Source organism: Numida meleagris, chromosome 1 (genome assembly GCF_002078875.1).
Source record: "Numida meleagris isolate 19003 breed g44 Domestic line chromosome 1, NumMel1.0, whole genome shotgun sequence".
Taxonomy (NCBI): domain Eukaryota; kingdom Metazoa; phylum Chordata; class Aves; order Galliformes; family Numididae; genus Numida; species Numida meleagris.
In genome coordinates, this window is record NC_034409.1 from 59,817,133 (window position 1) to 59,842,665 (window position 25,533).

General features: G+C 40.7%; 1 protein-coding gene across 5 annotated transcripts in view; it reads right to left on the reverse strand.

Moving 5' to 3' along the window:
- FGD4 (FYVE, RhoGEF and PH domain containing 4) overlaps positions 1-25,533 on the reverse strand; it is a 114,594-nt gene that overhangs the window by 43,287 nt on the left and 45,774 nt on the right. Inside the window, exon 1 of one of the 5 annotated variants that reach the window (XM_021388992.1) lies at positions 14,862-15,008. The exons of the other annotated variants lie outside the window; for them this stretch is intronic. Coding sequence (XP_021244667.1) covers positions 14,862-14,877 — 16 coding nt within the window. The 5' untranslated portion in view covers positions 14,878-15,008. Of the gene's footprint in view, positions 1-14,861; positions 15,009-25,533 lie in introns of those variants that run through there. 5 annotated transcript variants of the gene reach the window in all.

Genomic DNA, 25,533 nt, shown 5'->3' on the forward strand with positions numbered 1-25,533 from the left:
TTCATTTCTTCTTAGGAAAGTGGAATTTATTTTAACTGCGAACACCGGTATGATGCCATTTCTAAGAAATCTGGATGAAAAAATAAAGGGAAACCTATCTAAACAATAGAAACTGTAGTAAAAGCATATATTAGAATGTACTCATATAGGCCTGGACTGTGCACTTCTGGGTGTGCGTGTGCGTCGAAGTTATTCATTCTGTAAACATAATCAAAGACTTAAAATACTACTGTGAAGGAACTGGATATCTCACTTAAGTCAATATTCTTCCGTCTCTGAATCAAAAAAATCCACAACTTTGTTTGTGAGGAAGAACAAGGGAAGAGAGAAATATCCGGTTCTCATTTATTGCAGAGTTGCCATAATTATTTTCATTTTAACTATGGTAGAGTTTGAACGCTTACATTTATTGTTTTTATTTGCCATCATTTTTATCTTTGCTTTATCTTTGCTTGCTTGTACCGACAGAAATGCAAGTATAATCGGGGTTCTGTTTACTCATTTCCAAAAAAGCAAATTCAAAACTCAGCCAACCACTTATTTCATAAGGCAATCCTCTGTTGTCTTCTAAACAACATCTGATCTGCAGAGTCTGGAAGCACTGATCTAATGCATCTTCCTATCCCAAGGCAAAATCCACTATATGAAACCATTCCTAGCAACAGCCAAGCACACTCATTAAAAAGCAGTGGAAAGAGATTCCAGAGCTATTGCCTACCATTGTTTAAAGGCTCTTCAGCACCATGCAGATTGCAACAATATTTTCAAGTACTTATGTTTTACTTCTAAGAAGCTTAATTTCTTTTTAAATGCTGAAGGAGCGCTGCACCAAGAAGCTGCTTTTGCAAACACAGAGACTTGCAGAGGTTTATGCTGAGATCAACAACCCACTCAGCCAAGGCACCGGTACTCAGATCACAACACGCGCAGGACACCTGTGGCTGCAACATGGCATCACTCCTCTTCCATTTCATTCAGTTAGCAATGGATCTCCCAAGAACATAAAGGTGGCTGGTCCCAGAACAATTATTTAATGAGACCCACTCCACGTGGACGCTTCTCAGACATTCATCATCTTAGACAGGAATTCTTCAGCTGTGTTTCCCGGGGTATCTTCATACACAAGAAGCTGTCCTGTACTACAGCAGTAGGAACTCTGTCCCACACCTTTCCTCATGAAATGAGGATTCACCTGAAGTGCCATTCCTGCCTCTCTACATAGAGTGGAGTACTGAAAGTTCTTGGACAGACCAAGGAGATGGCACAAGCCTTCTATGAGCAAGTCTGCCTGATGTTCATCAAAGAGCTGAATCCCCCTCCTTCACAGAATCCCATATCATATTATAACTGCTCACACTCTAACTTAGAAGTCTACAATTTAGAAACAATTTTAAGAAACAGCAACTTCTGGCAGGATCAGTACATCCCACGTGCTATGTAGGCAACTGAACATATGTTAGAAATCTACATTCAGATCAGTCTTCTACCTCTGCAATGTGTGAAAGCGTGACATCCTAGAGCTTTATGAAAACTGTTCTGACTGTAGATTTGACAGATAACACACTTCTTCAGGACCTCCAGCTCCACAACTGCAGATTAGTAAGGGGTATTGCTAACTGTTCAGGCCAAGGCTGGAAGTGTCCATCAGGATTGTACCTTATTATTTATTAAAAGGATTCTCTAAGAAAGCAAGGTTCTGCCAGGGTCAGAATAGGAATATACTTCACACATGCAAACTTATCACAGTGCTTTTTCCCATTTAAAGTTAACACTCACAGTCAGATACAGAGCTGCTGCTGAACAGGGCAGTTTCATTCTCTGCCTCCCACCTTGTCACCGTTTAGTCCAGCTTCCTCTCCTGGCTACTCCCCACACCAGGCTTGGAGGGGAGCACCAGCACTTGTACAACCACACAGTCAGACAAGCAGTAGAAATGATACAACAGCAAGATGGATTACACAGATGAGGTCAGTGAACCCATGGTCACTCCAGCACTGCTGGAGTACAGAGGCAGGAATACAGCTGGCCTTCTTTAACTGCCCCTACTTACTATCTTCAATTCATTCTTGTTTGCACGAGCCATGATACGAGCAATTTGCTCTATCTGGAAGGCGTATTTGCTGCAGACTGACACACCACAAAACAAATTTAAGACACATTTCAAATTCGTAATTCTGTTAACCATCCCACATCCCCAATCCACTTGTTTTGAAGAGTAATACAGCCGTAACAGGATAAATAAAATATGTTCAGCTTTCTTCATATGGAAAGCTGGAATGAAAAAAGGTAATCTAGATACAACATATTTCTAAGCAAAATCAAGCAGTTACATTCCTGGGACAAAAAGCATTGTTTAACACCCCTGGCAATCTAAGTCCTGGTTTCTTGCCAGTGAAAGATAATACATTCCAGGCAATGTAGGCAAAAAAAAATTGTCAGAAATACATGAATGTTCACTACAGATCTGTATCTAGTAACAAGGGCTTGCAAGTGTATTATAAGCAAAGCTCTAAATATGTCATTTTCAGCGCATACAAAAATATCAAATACTTGCTCCACAAGCAGTGGCATCCATTTCATAGAATCAAAAATGTTGGAAAAGACGAGTACAATCATTTAGTTCAACCACCAACCCATCCCCACCATGCCCACTAAACATGTTCCTCAGTGCCATATCTACAGTCTGTGTGTTTCTTGAACACCTCTAGGGACAGTGTCTCCACCTCTTCCTTGGGCAGTCTGTTCCAATGCAGGACCAGCACTTGGTCTTGTTAAAGCTCATTCATATTTCAGTAGGGCTGTTCAATTCTGTCCACTTAAGCAAGCAGTAAGACAGTCTACACTTTAGAAATGCAGGTATGGTAAGTGCAACTTAAAATCCAATTATATATACAAAAAGCCAGATGTGTTGCAGAAGCTTGCAGATTCTGCTGGGCTGAAATAGATTCCCATTGTGATTGATGCTGATCTGATTAAAGAAGCACTCACGTATTGCTGCAGTTTTATGTGTTATAATAACCGAGAGATTTTAATTGAACTCAGAAATGCAATGAGCAACAAAATACTACTAGCCAGTTCCTGTGTTCACCAATGCATGAATAATGCTGCCTCTTGTAATTGAGGATGATTAAATACATTGAAGAGAAGGAAAGGATTTTTAAAATTTTAAATGGGTGCAAGCAAGAATGCAAGTGATAAAGCAGACAAATAACTAGCAGAAAAGAGAAACAAACACTCCAAATTTGATAAGCACTTAGTTATTTTCTTCATAATTTGCAAGAAAATTGGAAGATGTTTGAAGCTAAGAAACACATTATCTAATTTTCAGAGTATTTTAATTAAAAATAACTTGGAGCCATGAACGTTTAGCCAGCTTGAAATGACAGTAACATGAAAAAATTGCTTATTTGTATTTACAAAAGGTTAAACCTGCATTTTAGTATTCCATAGGTCCTCTATCAGCAGTCCCAGCTTCAGCAAGACAAGCTCAACATCATTAGATTTTGTCATATCTCATTTTATTCCTACCATCTATACTTTTCCATCACCACTTAATTTTTATTGCCACTGTGATCTTACTCTTGATTGTACATTCTGAATGAAAGAAATGCAGCATTTCTGAATGTAGCCCTGGCCTATGGGGAAAGGGTTATTCTTCCATACATGTTAGGAGGCAAAATTTAAGTCTCAAAATCAGTTTTACTTCTTTTCAAACTATATAACTATATATGCAACCTGTTTAGTTCCAGAACACCTGCCATATTCCTGACATTATATTGCCACACTTTCTCATGCAACGTCAAGGCAAAGCTTCACCCTTGCTGCTGGCCCCTCAACACACATGGAGGTGCAGCCAATGTTCTCCCTACCGAATCTGTAACAAAAACATCAGTTTAGCCACAATAATCTAGCCGTACAATCTCCCGGTCAGCTCAAAACAGCACTAAGTAGCACTGACACTAAAAGAGATTCATTCAGCCCTCTCACTTGCTCACTAAACACTTTGGGAACTGTAGCAGGGGCAGTATAAGGACAAGCAGTTTCCTGGACACACACAAGAAAGCAGCCAGAGAACTCTTGCACAGGGAGTTATAATAACAGATTTGTTGAGGCCTGAGCAGGAAATCTAGTAAATCAGGTCACGGATTTTACCAACAACTGTGCCCAAACTTGTCCTCAAAACTAATTTTCTGATAACTTACATGGTACCTACCACTCATGGGTTTGTCCTGTTTGTGAGGAACACATACGAGTCTATGAGACATATACTACTAATAGTGCACCCAAACATGTTTTAGGAATACTGCTTAGACGAACCCAAACTATGTAAATTAGGAGTATGGAAGAGAGTAGGAAGTCTGGAGATCCAAGTTTCTCTCATGAAACAAAAACAAAAACCTACCTTTTGCCAAATTCTATTAAAAGCTATCCTCTCGAGGTAACTACGTATTGGAGTTTGGATACATTTTCCCCTTTCCCATCATAGTGATGATAGAATTGTAAATGCTTTGCAGCTTTAGAACTGTACAAAAATCTCACGTTAATATCCTGTTCTGAGCTGATGAGCTCTAAAGGTTAAATGTCAGTATTTATTGTGGTGAGCCACTGCTGTAACGATGCAAACAGTTGATAATACAATGCTATAAAAAAAGAGAAAAAAATAACTTTAGCTGAAGTCAAGAGGGCTGTTGAGTTGAAGAAGTTAGTTTTCTTTCTGCATTACAGTGCTGGTCAAAAAAAAAAAAAAAAGGCGAGTATCAGAAGGTTTAGAATTATCTTTGAAGAGTGGAATCTTGGCAAAACTTAGGACACAGATCAAGTTTTAGTAAAGGATTTGTTCAGATATACACGCTAGCAAAATAGAAAAATACAGGGATTTTTCTTGCAAAGCAGTTCTCCAGATACAGGCAAAAAAATATCCTAAGTTCAACAGAAAAAATGTAGATCACTTTCTGGGAATAAGGCTTTTATTTCTGATATCACTGCATGGAGACATTCCTAGGATTAACAAATACTATCACAGCATTTATTGCAAGGAGAATATCAATCTACAAGTATTACTTGTAGATAGCAAAAAGCATGTTGATATTGTTTAACAAACTCTGTGACTGCTCCACAATATTTGATGAAGAAATTGAAGAGATGAATCTTTACTGAACTTAAAATTGGGATGCCATATATATGGGTCACTCCGAAAGTAATACCTCCTATTTATTTCGATCAATACTAAAACAGATACAAAGAGCACAATAACACTATTTGATAGAGCAAATTCTCAGCTACAGAACACTCTTTTTCAATACAGGCACCACCATTAGCCTTTGCATTTCAGGTGACCCACTACTTCACAGCTGCTACGATGGCATCATTGCTGAAATGCACCACCACTGTGCTCACATCCACTGTTTGGTCTCCAAAATCATTCAGCAGACATCAAGGAATGTCACTGGGTGCCATTTTTTTCTGCACGGAGGAGTTCAGTGACACACCTTTGCTTCATACACACTTCCATGTCAGATGCCAATTGGTCAGACTGCCCCTCTGCTGCCATTTGTCACACAGCAACCACGTGTTATAGAATACTGCCAGGAAGCTTCAACCACTACCGCTATATCACCAACATCCATCTGTGACATTGTGGGCCAACATAATAAAGTAGGAGGCAATACTTTTGGAGCAGCCCTCATACTTGTTACACAATACTTTTGGGAACCAGAAACTATTCAGCTTCTTTCTAGATAAATTAGCTTACATAATAATGCAGAGCAGAGGTTTCCCAACTGCAGTAGGCGCAACACCAAGTACACAAGCTACTTACACAACCAACTGAGCAGCAATACAGAAGGAGAGCAGAAAGAAACTTCAGCAAGTTCAACCACGCAACACACAGAAACAATATTTCAATAAAAAAAAAAACTTATTTGACTTTTGAAATAGTTCCACTTCTAATATGCTAAAGTGGGTTTTACAGAGTGTTCACAATAGACCCCAATAATAAACCCCAATTCAAAGCAGATACATAACCCATACCAGCTTGGTCTAAGATGTGTTACTGAACTGATCTAGTTTGTGGGTGTTGATGAGACTCAAGCATTCCACATTGCCTTTCCTTGGCTTTCTTGCATTTTATAGTTGTTCTGGTTGGGAGAAACCACGTGTCTTTCCCACAGTAGTTTTTCAGTTTTAGACTAAAACAGTGCATACAGTAGATGCCTACGAAACAGCTAGAATTTGCCAAGCTACCAACTATCGATGCCATCACATTCTAGTAGGTTACCTGCTTTAAGAATCTAGAGCCTGACCTCTAAAAGGAAGCACTAAATACTAACAAAGTAAGATTTAATGTCAGTAACCTCCTGATCTCGCTCTCAGTATGCTGCATATCACACAAAGTAAAGGACTGAACGGTGAATTTCACATTCCCTACAGATGCTGTGCCAACACTGGCTATTGCAGGCAGACTCAGCAGGATGTAGATCTGCTTCCCTGTCTGGCTGTGATCTCTGTTCTTTGAGCTCTGATCTAATAGTCATTTCCATGCAAGCAGGCCTGTGCATCTGCTGTGGTTTTCATAAAAGGAATAAGTAAGCAATTAATGGGGCTCTCTCTTAATATTTGTCTAAATTTTGGATTAGCACAAAAACATAACTTTCGCTGCTGGTGCTCTTCCAATAAAATGAAAGGCACTGCACAAGACTGCATTTCTGGGCTCAGTCCTGGAAACAGCCGTTTGATTTCCTTAGAAAAAATTACAGTTTCTTCAAACAGCATGCAGGGGTTCCAGTATAACCTCATTAAAAGGGCATGTTCTGAAGTAAGGAATGCAGAGATGCAACATGAGGAAAAGGAATGCAAAGCAAGCCAGAAAAAAAAACACAACACTTTCAGCATGCAGAGCCTTTAAAATAAAAGTTAATTTGATAGAAGTCCAAGTGGCATATGCTATCAATGCTAACTATTTGTGTAAAATACAGCAGAAAAAGAAACAATTAATGGCTTCCAAAAATGGTACTAAAACCCCACTCTGAGAATGAGCCTTTGCAGTCATCACCTCCTGCACCATTTCCCTGCTGGACCACTACTGTCCAAATATTATCTACAATCTAGCAATGCCACTTCTATCTAACCACCCAGTCTCTGGAGGAAATCACTGACGAAATTGATGCTGAGGCACATTAGGGGTAGAGGACTGCCAGAGCTGAGGTTACTGATGGCCACAGGGCTGGAGGGTTATAGAAGCTGCAAGTCATTGAGATAACATTAAAACCTTTCTCCTGGCCATGTCTCCTGTGGTTTTCTACTCCTCTGTCTTCCCCATCACAGGGATGAGAGGTAGCAGGTCTGCAGGCCATGCTACTGACTGAGCAGCTGCTCCAGAAGGCAGGATCCCAGACACCTGTGTCTGCTGCTCTCTCTTCCAAAAGGGGAGCAGAGATGCTGGAGGGAGAAGGCAGAAGTGCCCACCTCTGGCACTCCCTGGACTGGATGCCAGTGGTTTAGAATAAGCTGCTAATGCACAGCTTGTGGTTTGAGAGGAGTAGCTTGCAACTGACGTCCTTGGTCAAAACCACAGAATCTACTACATTAAGGTCTTTATGAGTCACATTTACTAACAGACACTGGTTTCGCTAATAGCAATTGTTAAATCAACTATCAGAGAGAAGCAACTCTTCAGCAAACTCCAGAAAAATGTGTAACTTAAAACAGAGCTTGGAGCAAAATAAATTCTGTTACAGGAATCAGGAACTACTCTTTCACATACATACTCAGACAAACATTCCCTCAAACTCTTGGTTTCACTTTCTGTTTGAACATGGGATTATCATGCCCAAAATCTATACAGAAAACATGTAGCAGTGTTCTTTTAGTTTTAAAATATGTAGCAGTGTAGAGACTTTTTATCACTTGTTTTTCAGAAAATAGTATGAATATCTGTTTCAGCACTTTGGCCTTTTTTTTTTTTTTCTTTTTCTGAAGTCTATCTCCAGGACTCAAGGGTTACCAAGGTTTCTGACAACTACAAGTGACCAAGTGACCACAAAAAAAAAAAAAAAAAAAAAACAACAGACCAAAAAAGAAAACATATGTATTAACTCGCAGCAGTTTCATCACTCCAAGTTAATGCAGAATAAGTTGATCCTGAAACCACGTTCAGCTACCCTGCTGTTACTGTCTCATCTCTACATCAGGTAATTTCAAGCAAGTTCTCCCTCCTTGTTACTACGGCCTTTTGCTAGTCCCATAATACATGACAGCAACACCCAGCTCAGAACTCCTCACACAGTTATATTTTACAGTCCTGGGAGCTTATTGACTGCATACTTCCAACTCTTCCCCATAGCGACTGTGGTAAAATTGGTGAGCATTTTCTGAAGGTCATTTCCTTCCATCCCTGTTCTTGTGACCTTTTTACAGCTTCCCACATATTTGATGAAGGAAGGGGCTGAGTAAGGTTTGTGTGCCTTTCTGTATTAATAGCCATTTTTGTGAATTCTGCCATCAGAACAGGTTAGCAAGAAGCACTTCTGCTTAGTTTTTTCTGAATTATTTTTTCCTTTTAGTTTTCTTTGTAGAGCTATGAGGTGAGAAATGTCTCCCCAGCAATTGCTTTATGAAGCAGTGATTTTTTTTCTGCTGACTTTTCAACTGATATCAGCATATTCTACACAGATGGCAATCAGTATTTTTTTTTAAATATCCTGAGCTCCTACTTAATAAGACACCCCATTTGCATATGCAGACTCACTGATCACTGAAGAATCACTCATCTGAATGAGGATTGCGACACTGAGCCCTAAACATTTATTTTGCTTGATCTGCCTAGTCTACAGACTAGATTTTTTAAAAAAAGATAAGTAGTCTGCAGCAAAAGAAGTGTGGCCAGCAGGGTGAGGGAGGTGATCCTGCCCCTCTACTCCGTGCTGGTGAGGCCTCACCGGGAGTAGTGCATCCGGATGTGGAGTCCTCAGTAAGGAGAGACATGGACCTGTTGGAGAGCGTCCAGAGAAGGACCACAGAAATGATCCACAGAACGGATCACCTCTCCTATGAGGACAGGCTGAGAGAGCTGGGGCTGTTCAGCCTGGAGAAGAGAAGGCTGCGAGGTGACCTGATAGCGGCCTTTCAGTATCCTAAGGGGAGCTACAGGAAAGAAGGGGATAGACTCTTCAGCAGAGTCTGTGGTGACAGAACAATGGGAAATTGCTTCAAGCTTAAAGAGGGGAGATTTCAGTTAGATATAAGGAAAAAATCTTTTACAGCGAGGGTGGTGAGGCACTGGAACAGGCTGCCCAGAGATGTGGTTGATGCCCCGTCCCTGGAGACTTTCAAGGTGAGGCTGGATCAGGCCCTGGTCAACACGATCTAGCTGTGGTGTCCCTGTGCATTGCAGGGGAGTTGGACTAGATGGCCTTCAGAGGTCCCTTCCAACTCTAAGGATTCTATGATTCTAAGTATGATCTAAATATAAATTCTACCATTTTCATCACTGTACTCTACTTAAGAAGACTTCTCTAACAACTCAGTCACTGAGATTTCATCTTCTACTCTGCCCAGTTATCTGTGCAGTTATTTCATATTAATCTCAACTTAGAGCTATTTTAGAAAATATACATATGCTTTGAGACAAATTCAGCTGGTTCTGTTTCTAAAAGATTAACTGCTAAGAAAACATTTTTAGAAACAGGACGCTGAACACCACAGACCCACAGGAAAAAAACAGTCTAATTACAGTAGGTTCAAAGCATAACTGACATCTGTTATTTCTGAAGATCTGAGCACATGTTGTCTAAGTATACACACTAACAGCATTCAAGCAATTTAAATGTATAAATACATACGTATTTTATCTGAAATGCAGAATGGCCAAAGATCCAAACAGAAGTCAATTATTCAACACCAGCCAATAAAATTATCCCCGATAGATAGGAAGTACTTCCCATATCCAGCTGCTGAGGCAGTCACAGTGTGCCAAGCCAGATGTGACAGCCCAGAGCCATCCAGGAGCCACCCAGCATGGACACAAGTTGTTCTACCTACTCCCCTCCCTCCCAGCTGCCTGCTGCCAGCGCTTTCTTTGCACCAGTGCTGGCATGCATCTAGTTTCAGGATGCAGACCGGGAAGGTTTAGCCATCAGAAATGTAATCCTACCAAAAAAAATAGCAGCAACTAGCTCTCTTCCAGATTCTTTCATTCACCTCAGATGCACTGGAGCTTGGGCAAGGATGCAAATGCGAAAGGAAAACAACTCTCCCTTCTGAGAGGAAAGTAGCCACTAGATAATGTTAATTCTACTGAATCACTTCTCAGCCCTTACAATTGGAGCAAACAGAAGGAAGAGGGAATAAAAGCCAAAAATCTCTTCTCTAAAAGTATGTGAATCGAGACTTGAAATAATATACCGTAATTAAAGAACAGGCTGCAGGGTGATAACTGCACAATAGCACCACAACAGGATACCAGGCACACTTTCCGTTATTTGAGAGATTAAAAATATGTTTAAAACTGTGCACTTGATAAAGGACAAAGAGAGGATGGAGAGAAACATGTGGCTGCAGTCCCATAAATAAGTACCAGCAGCACAGCTGCATGCTGCTCCAGCTGCTCAGCAGAGAAGGCTTTTCCTCCCTAAAGTGAGGGGCATACAGCCCGCTGTCAGCCTCCCCGAGCACTCTGGTTTCCCCGCCAAGTAATTAACAACCATCATCTACAAGACACAGAAAAACAAGCAGCTCCCTGGGAATGGCTCACTGAACCAAAACAGAAATATAAAGAACCCAAAGCTGGACACTTCACAAGAATTCAAGTGCTTCCTGCTTTTGACCTGGTTAGGGGGAAAAAAAAAAAAAAAAAAAAAGTAAGAATAGCCATGAAAAGCCTGGTTTAAGTACACTTAGGGCCCTCTTGAAATTATTTAAGAAGGACCTTCCTTGCACAGTCTCCTCAGAGCCTACTGTAATTATGACAGTTTGTATGCGGTGTCTTGCCTATAAAGAACAAAACAGAGAGATCATCACGCTAACTCACCAGTTTCTAATCATCCTTACAGAAGGTGTCCAAATATATGTTGCCTGGAATCCAAATGGGGAATAGAGCCTTAGCCTTACACTGCCAGAGATAACTCCTGCTTGTGCTGCTGGTCACAGAGCTCCCTTCAGCTTACCAGATCTGCACATCAGTGCCATCACCTCTTCAACATCACACATTTTATGCTATGAAATGGCCAAGACAAACAGATTCACAGCAATTTTATTGTTTCTCCCTCTTCTCTTTTCCAGAATCCTATTTAAAATATATTTCAAAAAATAATAACTATATGACAAATTTAAAATATCGTCTCATGAAACTTAATTTGGAGAATTAAAATGTTTTTTCTTCATGCAGACTGGGATGAATATTTACCACTCTGTTCCAAAAAGTTCAACAGTCAGATGATTGTTTAAATAACTTCCCTATCTTCAAATGAGCAAATGGGTAGGAAATGCTTTAAGATGCAGAAGAAAATGCAGAAGAATAAAATACATTTAAATGCAGAAGAAAAAATACATTAAACCCACCAACACTTCATGAAGAGAAACATTTAAAAGCACTCAAGTTCTGTCCAGCACACTTGAAGGGTGTGCAACCTTTCACTTTACACATATTCTGAAAATGAAAATGTTTATGGTCTCAGGACAGACCAAAAAGGGCTGCTCAAAACCAAAAAACAAACCCACAAAGAAGAGGATATTTTACCCGCTTGTTCCCACATCATCCTTTGAATTCCCACCACTTACTTCTTACCAGTTCTAATACTTCTTGGATTTAGCTCCAGGCCAATGGAATCCCAACAGAAAACAATACACTGTTTTTATCATACTCATTTTCTCCTGTGTGTGAGCTGAAATGGCTTGGGAAAGTCTCAGAGAAGGACTGGACAGCCTCTTGGCAGCATCTTCTCACTTGATCAGGTGAGCTGCTAACAGAACTGCAGCCCTACCACGAGGACTCCTATGCGATATTTATCACTTTCCTTAAAGTCTTGCTTTTTGGCATCAGAAGAAAGAGTATAAAAATATTCATTAAAAACAACAACAACAACAACAACAAACTGACAGCTTGCTGTTGGGGAAGAAAGTCTTCCAAACAAAATCTATGAAATTAATCCTTATAAAAACCAACCCACAAACAAAAATCTCATAACATTTGTCCAAGGCTAAACATTTCATTTCTTTGACAATGCAAATTTGGGCAGCACTCCAGGCCCTCTTCACCTTTTATGACCTTACTCAGTTGTTGCTCCCCTCCTTCTTTTTCCTTTCTCCACTCTCCCCCCAACCAAGTGACATGCCGTTCTTGCATGGGCTTCTTTACAGTCGAGTGAGAGCAGTCACAATATGTTAAATATTTTTACAGCAAAATAAAGCAAAGAGTGTGTTTTTCTAGCAGCATGCTCTCCTCCCTGTCAAGTATTGCCTGTCCAACTGTTAGGAACACACAGCACTACATTTCCACTCCCTTAAGGGCTTAATCCTTTTGTCTTATAATGATCATAAGCCCAGAGCAGGTGGGAAAGACAGGAAAAAGGAGCGTGCCATAGTAGACTGTATTTTTAGTAAAGACTCAACAAATTCACTGCGTTTACAAGCGCTGACATAAACCATCAGGCTGGCTTTCTCTGTTTACATAACATCCAGCATGGAAAAGACTTGCAGAAGACTCTGGGGGCTGCAGTGGCAGTGCAAAGTGAAGTGATGGTGCTAATGAGAACACCTAGCTCTCTGGTGACTTCTGTGGGTCACAGAGTCATTGAATTTTCCAAGTCACTTTGCTTGAGATCAGTTTTTCAGTGATGCTTTCACCTTATAGTGAATAAGAAGTAAATTATGCAGATCCTTTCTTCCAGAACATCAAAGCTTGAGAAAAAGTATTCTCCACGCAATTCATCTATTTGGACTTCAATACTTGGAAGAATTATTTTGCTTAGGCAAGGGGACACACTCTCAACTGTGCGTTTTTGACACTGCAGGAGCAATGATTAAATGCCTGCCTGACTAGGCAGTCTCCCTTCAGGTTCAGTGATTCTGTCTCACCCATCTCTGACTGTAACCCGGCAGTGCTCCAGCAAGTGACAGCCGAAACAATAACTCCATGTGTCTTTCAGATGCTATATACGAATGTCAAGGGTTATTTGTCTGCTTTATTTCAAACCAGCACAGACTGGAACTACTTCACATCACCTTTTCTATACATACTGTGTATGTACTTTGGTCTCCTGATACCATTCTGAAAAGGTTATGTTATGAGGTACCTACAAGCTCTAGAAGCATGCTGCTAGAAGCTCCCTCTGCTTGCCCTTCAAGCCAGGTATTTTCAAGACAGTCCACTACTGTGCTAACTGCTTTCAATAACTTCTAACCAGAGTTGAAGCAACGACACTGCCTGAAAAATACCTCAGGAGTATGATGGTATGCCCAGAGATCACTGCTTCACCAGTATCCTTTACATTCAGACTGCCATTGTTATAAGCAATTATACTGTAGGCCTCTACCAAATGAAATCACCAAATATAAGCCAAAGGGCAAACAGAAAGATGAGTTGTAATAGCAGAAATAGTAGTGATGGCACCCCACTGAGCTTCCTGAAAATTCACCAGGGTTGTGTGTTGCATTTACAGGAAAAGAGTATGCATACAGATCCCAGAAAACTGCTTTTAGGAGCAAGACTGGTGGAAAAAAAAAAAAACTTCCTACAACCATATGTGCATTTTTCTCAGGATTCAGAAAAGTGATACATAAAGAATGAGAGTAAAAGTATGGTTCCCATTCTGCCAAGAGGTTATCAATATCTATATGGAAAAAGGTAATTAAACAGATAAGGAACCAAGAAAAAGATTTTAAAACAAGTGCTCTTTGTAGGCATGAAAAATCAGATGGCCACAAACATTGAAGTCAGGAGGCAGAGGCATTTGCATGCATCTGCTCCAAGCTTCTCTAGCAAACCCCTCAGGTTTACCCATTCAGTCATTCCCTTTCCTCTGTTCGCTCCCAGAAGGCTTTCCAGAGGGAAACTAGCATGTTGAACCCAAACCTCCCACGGTCCTATTTCACCTGTATCTCTGTGGAGAACTGAAATAAAAACATGTAGCTGTTAGGGCTGAATATAAGCCCTTCTAATTCAACTTACCCTAAGCTGAACTCTTCTCAGAATTGCAAAGTGCACTCACAAGTAGGACAGAAATTTCAACAGTATTCTTAAAAGTTAAGTTAGAAGCATATTTGCAGTGCAAAACCTCACACCTTTCATCTAAAGGCGCAATAGGAGAAGGCACTGTTTTATTCTGGAATCCTCTCCTGTACATTAACAAGTGTTAATTAATTAATTAAGTGTAAGTGCAAGTTAAATGGATTATTGCAAGATCATACAAAAAAAGCTAAGCATGTCAGAATTGTACACCTATTTCCTAAAACAGTGAGAGAGAGCCACTGCTGATTTACAGAAGCGCACTATAGAAACCTTTGGCTATGAAGAGAACTCTATAAGCCTGGCAAATGAGCCAGAAGTAGAAATAAACATCACAAAACTGATTTGCTTTAGAAAGTCTCTAGCTGGTGAAAGTAGCTGCAGAATGAGTCGAAAGTAACACAGTTCCCCGTGTGGCAGACTTACTGGGCAAGCAGTTCAAGCAATTTTAATCTCATTTACTCAGAAAAGGAGCAAAAAGACACCACCACATTCCAGTTGTATTGCCTCACAGCAGCTGGATTTTAACGTGTTTATTTGCTGCAAGGCACCCCTTTAGAAAACCTGACTTGTGCCTCTGGCCAAATTCCCCAAGCCTTGAAGAGATAAGGTTTAACGGAAGCATCCCATTTAAGCTTACCTGGTTCAGAAGACATTTTTTTAATTATTGTTTTTTTTAAATCTATTCCGGTACCACTGCACGAGGAATTGATTTCACAACAGTAACAACCCTATGGCAGGCTCCCATGCATCCTATTTACACGACTCTAAGCTGTCAGAAAGAACTTCTCGCTGTGTATGCCGGCAGTTTACATGCCGGCTCTTTCAATTACGCTGTGCTCCTCCTCTTTGAAGGCCAGCCTGTTTTGAGAGGAAAAACGTAAGCTTGCAAGCCAGTTAGCTTAGAGGAAGGAGTGAAGCCTGCTCACTATTAAAGAGGAAAAACAAAGAGATCAGCTTATGTAACTACACACTGCTGGAGAAGGGAGGAGAGAGAGGAGGAGGGACGAATGTAAATTGTTTTGTCTAATGCCCCAGCTGCTATGAAAGTTTTGCCCCTATTAACTGTGCTGCTCTTTGAAAATAAAGCAGTGTCAAGGTTAAAGGACAAGTTAGTGACTCTCTGTGGTTGGGACATCTACAGCACACCGTGCATGTTTCTAATAGTATCTTCCCCTGTTTAATGTGCATGTAAACTTATTCCTAGAACAATGTAAGCACAACGTGCAGGATGCTGACGCAGTGACCAAAAAAGCCTTCTTGTCATGAAGGATGCTATCCTATTAAGCACAGATTAAAACTCCCTGGAATCATTTAAAATCAATTTTCAAATGGCACAAACTAGATCCTGTGCCCAAGGGTACAACACGAAGAGATTACAATGAATTCTGTATTGTGCAGATGCAAATTTTCAAAAAGTGAAAGGACTAAGTGAAAAGAGAACTTACTGCAAGTAGCATTTTCTTGTTGCTCACATGTGAGCTCTCCCATCACGTGGTCCTGGGCTGGCACACAGTTATACCAGCAGGAGAAAGAAACTAGGATTTACAGTCCAGCCCTGTCAATTTGGATAATATGAATCAGAATACAGCAGCCAGCTCTTCATTCACTGCAGCTGAGGTCATCTCCAACCACAGCTCCAAACCACATCTCCCTGCAGCCCCTTCCTTCCAAGGTCCACTCCTAAGCCTCATGCTCAAGGCTATGCACAAGCAAGCCTCTGCAGAACTGCTCTGAAGGACGACTACCAAGGGTTACAGGGAAAGCACTTGCAAAACAACACATTGTTATGAATATCTGTTTATCACTGAGGAGACAGCTCCCTGGATGAGGGCAGCTAATTATTTCCTTTCTACTACAGATGCTGAGCAAAGGGATTTTTGCCAAAACTAGTGAAAACAACTATTTTCCCCTATTTACTTCAAAACTTTGGCACATTTTTTCTTCTCGAGATGATGAGACTCAAGTTCTGTGCACACAGCTTTGAAATCTAAACGGAACCCATTTTTTAGCACTTAACACAGACTCTCATGTGTTGTTTTGTTGTGGGCATGTATTCTATTAACAGCTAAAAGTGGAAGTTGCAATTTGCCATGCTTGACGCTCCTAGCCAGTAACCCCAGGGTCTTTAAAGACACAAATCTCACTCACTTAGGTCGTCAATACACCATTAAATCAAAAAGTGACTAAATGACAAAGTTTATAAAAGACTGGACTAAAAAACTAGACTAAGAACTCCAGTGCATGGGTTATGTGTCTGTTCTGAAGTTCATCGCCACTAATTCAAAGACTGTATCCTTACTCTGGCTTCCAGACAAAGCAAGCCTACAATAGAACACTTGCTTCTCTCCAGAAAAGCTTTTGCAAAGAAGATATGTTTTCCTCTGTTTCCTGCATTTTAAACAACACACTTTCCCCACCAGCCTGTTTTGTCCACCTGCCCATGAGACTTTGCCAGTCTTCCTACAACCTGACGCACTCTTTCTAACCCAGGACAAGCACTGATAATGTATGTTACAGAAGTAGATAGCAGATTTTAAATTCAGATGGGATCCAGCAATAAAGTTTTCTGTTCTCACACAAGGCATACAGTAGGTTGGAAAACTAAAAGAAATGGCTGCAAAATAATACTAAAAGCAAAAACAATTACGTAAATATGAGTTACTGACCACCGGGAGGGAAGAAAAGGTGAGGGTCCATCAGAGCAGTGCTGCAACAAGCCACCAACTCTCCCTTTTGTGGGTATCACAACTGTTTCAAACTCTTTCACATGAGCCGCGTGGGAGGGACGACATTTGAGCTGTCAGGTTCTGCTGATACCTCAAAATTCTGAGTGAGAGGCACACCCCCGAGGTGGAAGGCACAGAAGACACCAGATCAGAGCTCTGACCTGCTCTGTAGGGTCCATCTCCTACCCATCAAGCGACTCCATCACTTGCAACATCTCACAGAAAGCAACCCCAGCTCCTAATTTGCTCCAGGAAAAAGAATGAATTTTACAAAGTTGAAGGAAATGGGGAACTTTATTTCATTTCCAGAAGCAACATTAAAACTGGTGTAAAGGCATCTCCAAAGCTTAACTTCAAAACACATACTTAGCTCCTCCATCTTAAAAAAGGTAAAAGATTAATTGTTTTATCTTTGTTTGACTAGCTAACAGATAAGGGGACTTAGGGGAGATTAAAACAGATACAATGGGGACATCTTGTTAACCTATTCCCCTGGTTTCACATGAGTTTTATATCCAGCTTTGCTTACTCAAGAACAGAGATAGTACAAAGTACAACCTATGCTCAAATGTCATATTAATTGTCATCACATTGACAAGAGGCACAGCTATGTCTCACCTGTCATTAGAACATGCCTTTGAACTTTAAAGTAAATAAACTGAGGAATAAAGTTAATTTTATCACATTTCTTTAAAAGCAGATAAATGGGCATGGAGAATACCTAGTTAAATGAAATGTTCTCATTAGTGGGTAATTAAAATCATACTACTGTGTAGTTGCTGTCATTTAATACGTATGAATAAAATAACTATTCAAAGTAAACCCAGTATGGTTTCAGTCCAGGGTAGTCTAGTGACATTCTACAAAACTGAGTTATCTCAGCACCAAATCATTGGCTCATCATATGACTTCATCACTCCAGTTCTAAAGTGTTTTTACAGATGTCTCACAGTAAATATAGGACATTTACTCTGTTTTCCACCTCTGGGCACTCTTCAGACTAAACTTCACAAGCTCTCTCAGCACTTCTCCCATTTTGCAGGTAAGTGGGGGCTCAAATTATTTACCTCTTTTGAATATGCTTAATTTGATAAAGCTGTAGTTGAGAAAAGTCATGTGATCATGAGCACTCTCAGGAAATCTGAAAAGTTGAACAAAGTATTGAAGAGCTACATGGCAACATTCCACACTGACTCGCACCCCTGAAAAAAAAATCAGCTCGTGACAGTGAATCACAGACCAACATTCAGTCTGTCTGCCTTCAGCTGGCTTCCTAATGCAGACTCACTTCAATCACAGTGTTGGAAGAGTTTTGCTGAGAACACCGTATCAGAATATGATGTGAAGTTTCTGCAAGCCAGTGATGGAGAAAAAGTGATTTTTGTCCCATCTGAAGGATCAGTAACACAAGAACCTTCTAGCATAGAACTCGGCAAAAGCACTTCTGCGTTCCAAGACATCAGTGCTCTCTACCTTGAAAGCAAATCCCCTTTGTTTTTCTGTTTTTCTGTGACAGATCTTTAAATATCTCTGCTAATCCAAGAAGAGACTTAAAACCACAATAATTAAAAGGCACCTTTTACATGGCTCCTATAAGGTAGATGCAGTTGTCTCACACTGTTACTAACTTTCTCCCTTTTCCTGTCCACCTCAGTTCTTCAAAAGCATGGTAATTTGGTCCTGGCCAAAAACAAAGGCATGCTTTGTCGCTAATCCAAAACAGTCTCCAAGGTGCTCCTAAAAGCCAGACTTAAAACCCCTGCAATAGTCTACAAAGAGGGTTTGGTTTGGCTCCCCCGTGTTCACAGGGTAATGGGATTAGTTTAGCAAGGTACCGCACACCTTCACCCCAAAGGAGTCCACTCTCCTGTCAGTCCTTTGTGCTGTCCTATTCTCAATTCCTGGGATAGTGTAAAATCAGTAAAAAGTGATGCAATGCAGGAGGCTGGATATGATCCACTGCCAGGGCACGCTTAGTCGAGGGGCAGCTGTTTTTACCTCCTCATGCTGCACCTTCATTCTGGGCTGATGTGCAGGCTATCATCTGCTTTCTGTTTGAGCACTGCCTAGAATACTGAGGCTTCAGACAAATGCAAGAGCCCAAAATAGCCCTACCACTGGTGCTCTGTGGTTTCTGTTGTCAGTAGTGGGGTACGTGGTGATCAAAGGCAGGAAGTCTGTGCCATAAATGGACAGTAAAACTGCAGAGCCTGAGGGTGGCAACACAGTAAATGGCTTAAAAAGTCAAGCAGGCAACTACCAGAATCTGCATGTGAGGGAAACCACCACACAGATGTTCAGAAGTTTCCCCTCTCTGCCAAGAAAGGGAGAAGATGATGCCCTCAAGGATGTGGGCTATGTTACAGCTGCATTTCAGTCTAATGGTTCTAGTACACGAACAGATCACAATCCCATCATTCCCCCCTTGCAGCTATAGTCAAGATTCTCCATTATCAAAACATCAACCCATGATCTGCCAATGTAACCCAGCAGGAAAATCCCCATAGGCAAAGCGAACAGTTTTGTTTCAGGTCAGCAAGATGAACCAGTGTTTTCTGCAAGGTGACAAGCTCTGTGAGGTGTGTGGTGGAAATCACAGCACTGCACAGCTCAGCATGGAGGGCAGGAACATGAGTGCTCATACCAGTGCCAGCCTGTCACATTAACTCAGCTCTGACATCTCATCCGAGGGCAGTAGTTGGGGACAGCCCATGACTGCAGAGGTTAATGATGACTGAATGCAGTAGCTGTGAAGCATTGACAAGGGCCCTTGAATGGGTACACAAAGGGTGAAATTCATGCATGATTGCCCAATATCCTCAGGAGAGGCAAGGCGAGATAATCAGCGTGCAGCCCAAGAGGATGGTTGTGTCAAGCCAGTGGCTGATGAAGGAACATGCTGCTCTTCCTCTCCTTGCTGAGAGTCTTCTCTGACAGTGCTGAAAGCCAGTTCAGGTCACTAATCTGCCAGAAACATACTAATTTTCCCTTGGATTGGTTGATAACTTAGTAGGCTGAGCTCGCCTATGGAGTCCGATGAGCATCAGTGTCAACAGAAGGAGAAAGGGAGATAGAGAAGGAGAAATTCTTTACAGTAAGCAAACCGAGTAACTTGCTGTCTCATTAAGCTGCATTCTTTAAGCACCCAGGCATGTGAAGAAGGAAGAACCAACTCAAGCAACAACTCAAGTTTTGCATGTACCCACCGAAAAATAAAACGAGAAACAAACTTCTACATTCAGCAAGTGACCTACAGAAACAAGTGACCACCAGGAAGAGAATGGACAAAGGTAAGTCCAGACAGCAGTGGGCTGGCTGTGAAGGCAGTTTAGAAACGAGTATTCAGGACTACCATAACAAAAACCAACAACGGGACCTTAAATGAATGGCTAACTCAGCCACCACAAAGTGAGAAACATCATGAGAGATCCCAGATCTGCAGCATACACAGAAACAATTGTGTTATAATGGCACTTACCCTTCCAGTTCTGAGATCAAAAACTATTCCGTCAGTTCCTCCTCCAGCTCTCCTGGCTCATGTGCAAGGATTGGAGTTTAAGACAAGCAATACCAAGGGAAGGTGAGATGAGCAGCTGCCATGCCACAATTAGAAAGCAAATAGCAGTATTTTTCCATCTTTTCTTTTCCCCCCCTCCAGGTAAGCTGTAACACATGCCCCAAAGGGAAAGCCTTTTCCTTAAGGAAAAAGTCTGCCTTTTTGTCCTATGTTTGCACAGCATTTGTCATTGTCGAATCTCAGTGTCTGCAATTTAGTTGAAGCATACAAGCAACACAAAGCCCTCCAAACAAATAATTAAATGGTCATAGTTCTACAAAAATGAAAGACCTATTCTGAAGATGTTTGAGTGGCATGTGACTGCCGTCTCCTAACCATATAAAGTCGTGCTTCTGTAACTTCAACCATTTCTCATTTTTACAAAAAATTCAGGAAACTGTGGTTCATTGTTCAAGTAATCTTCTCTAGCATAGAAAGATCAGCAATTTTTAAAACATTTTTGATTTTAAATATGAAAAGAGGACAAAGGCTCTCCCTTAGCAACTGGGTTTGATTCTCCAGTTAAAAAAAAAAAAAGCTCAACAGTTTACTATTTCTTATACTTCCTTTTTTTAATTTTTTTTTTAAATCTGTCTAGTTTCTACAGAATTGAGGGAAAAGTTTCATGCTGCAATTTAGGGAAGAGAAAGTGACTGCAGTGCTATCCCTTCTGTTACTCTAGCACACAGTGAGCCAATAAATATCAAGTGGAGACCCTGAAGCCTGGCAGCTCTGCCTTTCCTCATGTAGTCTCTATGCTTTCCCCTCTCAGTGCCTTTCCCTAAGTGAAGGCCACTTCTCCCATTCTCCTGCAGGTGCTGCGTCTTCCCCAGTGACCCTGTTACCTTCAAGGAGGATAGTCCCACTTATCCCTGCTGTCAGCCAGGATGGAGGTCCAAGCTACCAGAGCCCAGTGGTGCCAGGCTGGTGCTCATCAGGTGGGAACTGTGTGTTTTTTTCTGCTACCACAGAAAGCCACACGCTTCCTTTACAGAGGGCCGGACAAAGAGAAGAGGGGAGGGAGATGTTTGGGACCTATCCTAGTAGCATTGTGCCACCTGCCTTTCTTCACCTGCAGATTCAACATATTGCTCATTTGACAACTTTGCAAAACAGCGGAAGAACGCAGCCTCTCCTTTTCCAGTTAATTTTGCTTTTGGTCACACATTACACAAAAAAAGAATGAGGGGGACAGTAACAACTATAAACCAAGAAAACAAAAAAACAACAACCAAACCAAACAACACAATCCAAACTAGAAAAACAAGCGCACAGACTTTCCTTTACATTTAGCCCTTATTGAAAGGCTGTATCCTAAGCTTTAAAACTGTCCCTGCCATGTTATAAATCCGAAGACTCACCAGTGAAACAGGCCAGCATGCAGTGAGAGTGATTTTGCCTCCATATAGAAATATTAACAAAAATAAGTTTCGGCAGTGTCAGATGGTAAATATAAAAGTACAAATTATGTTTGCTTGGAGTTAACAAGCAAACGGCATGAAAGATTCATGGTAAGCACCAGAGTGGAAGGCATCAGTACATTTCCAGAGTAGATAAGCGCATATAAACTACTAACTGTGGTCAGGAAAAAAGAAATATGTTAAAAATTCATTCAATCAAATATCCTGTATCTGAAAAGAACAAGTAGCAAATGCTTGGGTAACCTACAGAAGAAGCACACGATGATTCTTCCTTCAATCCCCATGGCTTCCAGCATCCGTTGTCTAGGGATCGGAGTCAGCGGATGCATTCGTACTGAATTTTACAGCTGCTGACAGGCATATTCACCATGAATTTGTTTGGTTTCTTCTCAAATCCCACTTGTATTTCTTGTACAGAATACGCGGTAGTATAGGCATTTTCGACATGTTTCATCTCAGCTCTGACTGCTTTCTGGAGAAGAGAAACTTGGTAGCACAATACTGCTGTCCTTTCCCTTACACCCTTTTCCAACATCCCCATCACATTCTAAGAGGCATCAAGGTAACTTTCTCCAGAACAGATCAGCTCCTAAGTACATCACGCGACTAAAAAAAATTTCACTATCGTTACTATTTCCGTCTGCTTCAAACATACAAACAGCTTTAGACTCTTGACTTTGTTCTATTAGTACCAGCCTAATCTAGTACTTACAAGATAGTCAGCAAACTGGGACCTTCTTTACAGAGTCTTTTTAGGTCTTATTAGCTCCTGCCATTAGTACATATTACTGTTTTTTTTGTTTGTTTGTTTTTGTTTGTTTGTTTTCCAGTTCATAGCTTCAAACTAAAAGAGAAGAGATTTAAATTGGATATAAGGAAGGTTTTTACAGTCAGGGTGGTGAGGCACTGGTACAGGTTGCCCAGAGAGGTGGTGGATGCCCCATCCCTGGAGACACTCAAGGTCAGGCTGGACGGGGCTCTGAGCAACATGATCTACCTGTGAGCATCCCTGTTCATTGCAGGGGGGTTGGGCCAGATGCCCCTTAAGAGTCCCTTCCAACTCAAATGATTCTATGATTCCATGATCTAGCCTTGCTAAATTCAAGTGTCCAGAGGAAAATGACCAAGAGGGATTTCCCAAACAAAATTATTTCAGAAAAGGAAGGTGATGATATGGACAGTAGTGAAAAATGACCGTATTTAGAAGTGTATTTCATTTTTTGATACAATATAGGTGCAAGATCAGTGACAGTCATGACTGTTCATTTTACATAGTGAAGTTAAACACAGCCTTCACAGAGACTACATCAGCGCTAATGAAACTGTAATTTCCTTTAAATTATTGCTATCCACACCCCAGACCTCATCAACTCAGCTTCTATTAGCTTTTCATCATCTATTTTAACAGAAAAGCAATCAATAAGCTTTTCCTCACAGTTCTTTTGCTGCTGTTTATTAACTCAAAAAAACCCACAACCCTAGAATCAGAAAAAATGCCAGCTATAAAACATACAGAGTAAAAAGTCATTGTTGCCTTTCTCGTGGAAATGGATTCTAAAATTTCACCCAATTTTGAGATAAACATGGATTAAAACAGTGATCAGTGATCCACGAAGAAAATCTTAATATACCAAAACATGATTAATAGACTCCAGTATCAAAGAACTGTAAGTAGATCACACTGGATTGAGTGGATTTCCTTCCCATAATGACTGTGTCCCATGCATTGTTTTTCACTGCAAACATCTAACGTGAAATCACAGTAATATCACACTTCTATTAGCTTTGTAGATCATTCACGCATGCTGAAGATTTTACACAGAACACACATGTATACGCAAAAAAAAAACCCTCTCAGCTTCCAACTGACATTCTATTCCCGTGTTAAACAATATGCAAAAACATTCCACAATATTCAGAATTTTTTCAACAGAAAGAAAATTTTGGAACATTCTCAGTCATACCAGGCTAACATCAGCAACAAGACAGCTCTTGAAAATTAGACAAAATTAAGTCAATTGTTTACAAAGACCATATTTTATAATTAATAAGAGCAGCTTTACAGGCGGACACACATATAAAAAAACATGAGAAAGTAGCAACCATACTCTTATGCCTGCAGCAAGGCCACAGTATGCAGAACAATCAGTAAAACGAGTAAAAACTTGTGCTTTACCTGCAGCATACCAGTTGAGTTTTTTCTAAAGAGCATGTACCAAAAATAACACAACGCTAGCAGACAGAACAGTGCAGCACTGCTGACTTCACTGAGTGCAAACAGCGTTCACACACTTACCTCTGAATATTTCATCAGATTAGGATGAGTTGTGTTTTCAGTTTCAGATAAAGTTTTAATTTCACCACTAAGCTTTCCATTTCATTTCAACTTAAAGCAGTTATTTTTAAGATTTCCTAGCAGCTTCCACAATTAAAACTGACTCACGCATAGAAATCTTGACAAGCCAAAGGACAAGAAAGCTTGCCAGTTGCTTTACAGTGGGTGTCCAAGTCATAACAGCAAAACAGGGCTCCAAGCAATGGCATGAACAAGAGCTACTGAAGAGAATCAACATCAAAATTAGTCATTGAAGCTGACTTGGCACACAGAGCTGCCAGAGAACTCTTAAAAAGAAAAGTGACAAGGAAAGATGCAGTTACATAAAATATAAGCCCTTTTAATATTTTGGCAAGCTTAACAATAGTTGTTCAATACTCAACCGTGTTGAATGCAAGTAAAGACAGCATCAAGATATTTCTTCTAGGTGACAGATATCAGTCTCAATGTAACTCCTGAAAGCATGATATAGAAAAGCCATCATAAATTATTTTGAATTAATGAAAAGAAACTTCATGCTTTCACTCATTTTCCTTAGCAATGACCTCCTTAAGAAGAGGAAGACAAAAACATTAATTCATGCAGGAATTGGGACAGGAACGTGGCAGGATGAAAGCCATGGTGGGACAGAGGTGACACCAGTAAGGAAAGTTTGAGTCTTACCCTGCAGGAATAACTAAGTACAGAATCAGATTGTTACTCAAAGCTTTTGAGCTAATCTTCCTTCTACCACCCAGCACTCCAGGGAATACATCACGCTGCCTGTGACACTGCTCAGTGCCTGCAAAACAAAACCTCTGACTATAGAAAAGAATGGAATTCCAAGACTTCTAAAGCCTCAGTCCCCAGTTTAGGCAGAGTTCATCAGATGAAAAGGCTCAAATAGCACATATTTTTAATCTCAGCTACCAAATGTATGCCAGAAACACAGAGTTATAATCACAGCTCCTACTTAATTAGGGATGAATGTGGACTTCTTGTTTTCCCAAAGAGTAAGTGTAAATGGAATAACGTTGAACAGCTGTTAGCTAGCTGCATCTATACAATCTTCATGAAAGTGAGTGAGGAAGCCACAATAGCGAAGTACAATCCAATAGATATACAAGCTGATAGCCTGTATATAGTCAAGAACAAGCATTAACAACAGCAGAGAAGAATCCTCTACAGATCAACAGCTGGAATAGCACTCCTGCTAGCCAACTGTCAGGACCAGAAGATTTTCCTTCCCTCTGATCCAAAATGTGTCTGCTCTGCATTCCCTGTCCCCTGCA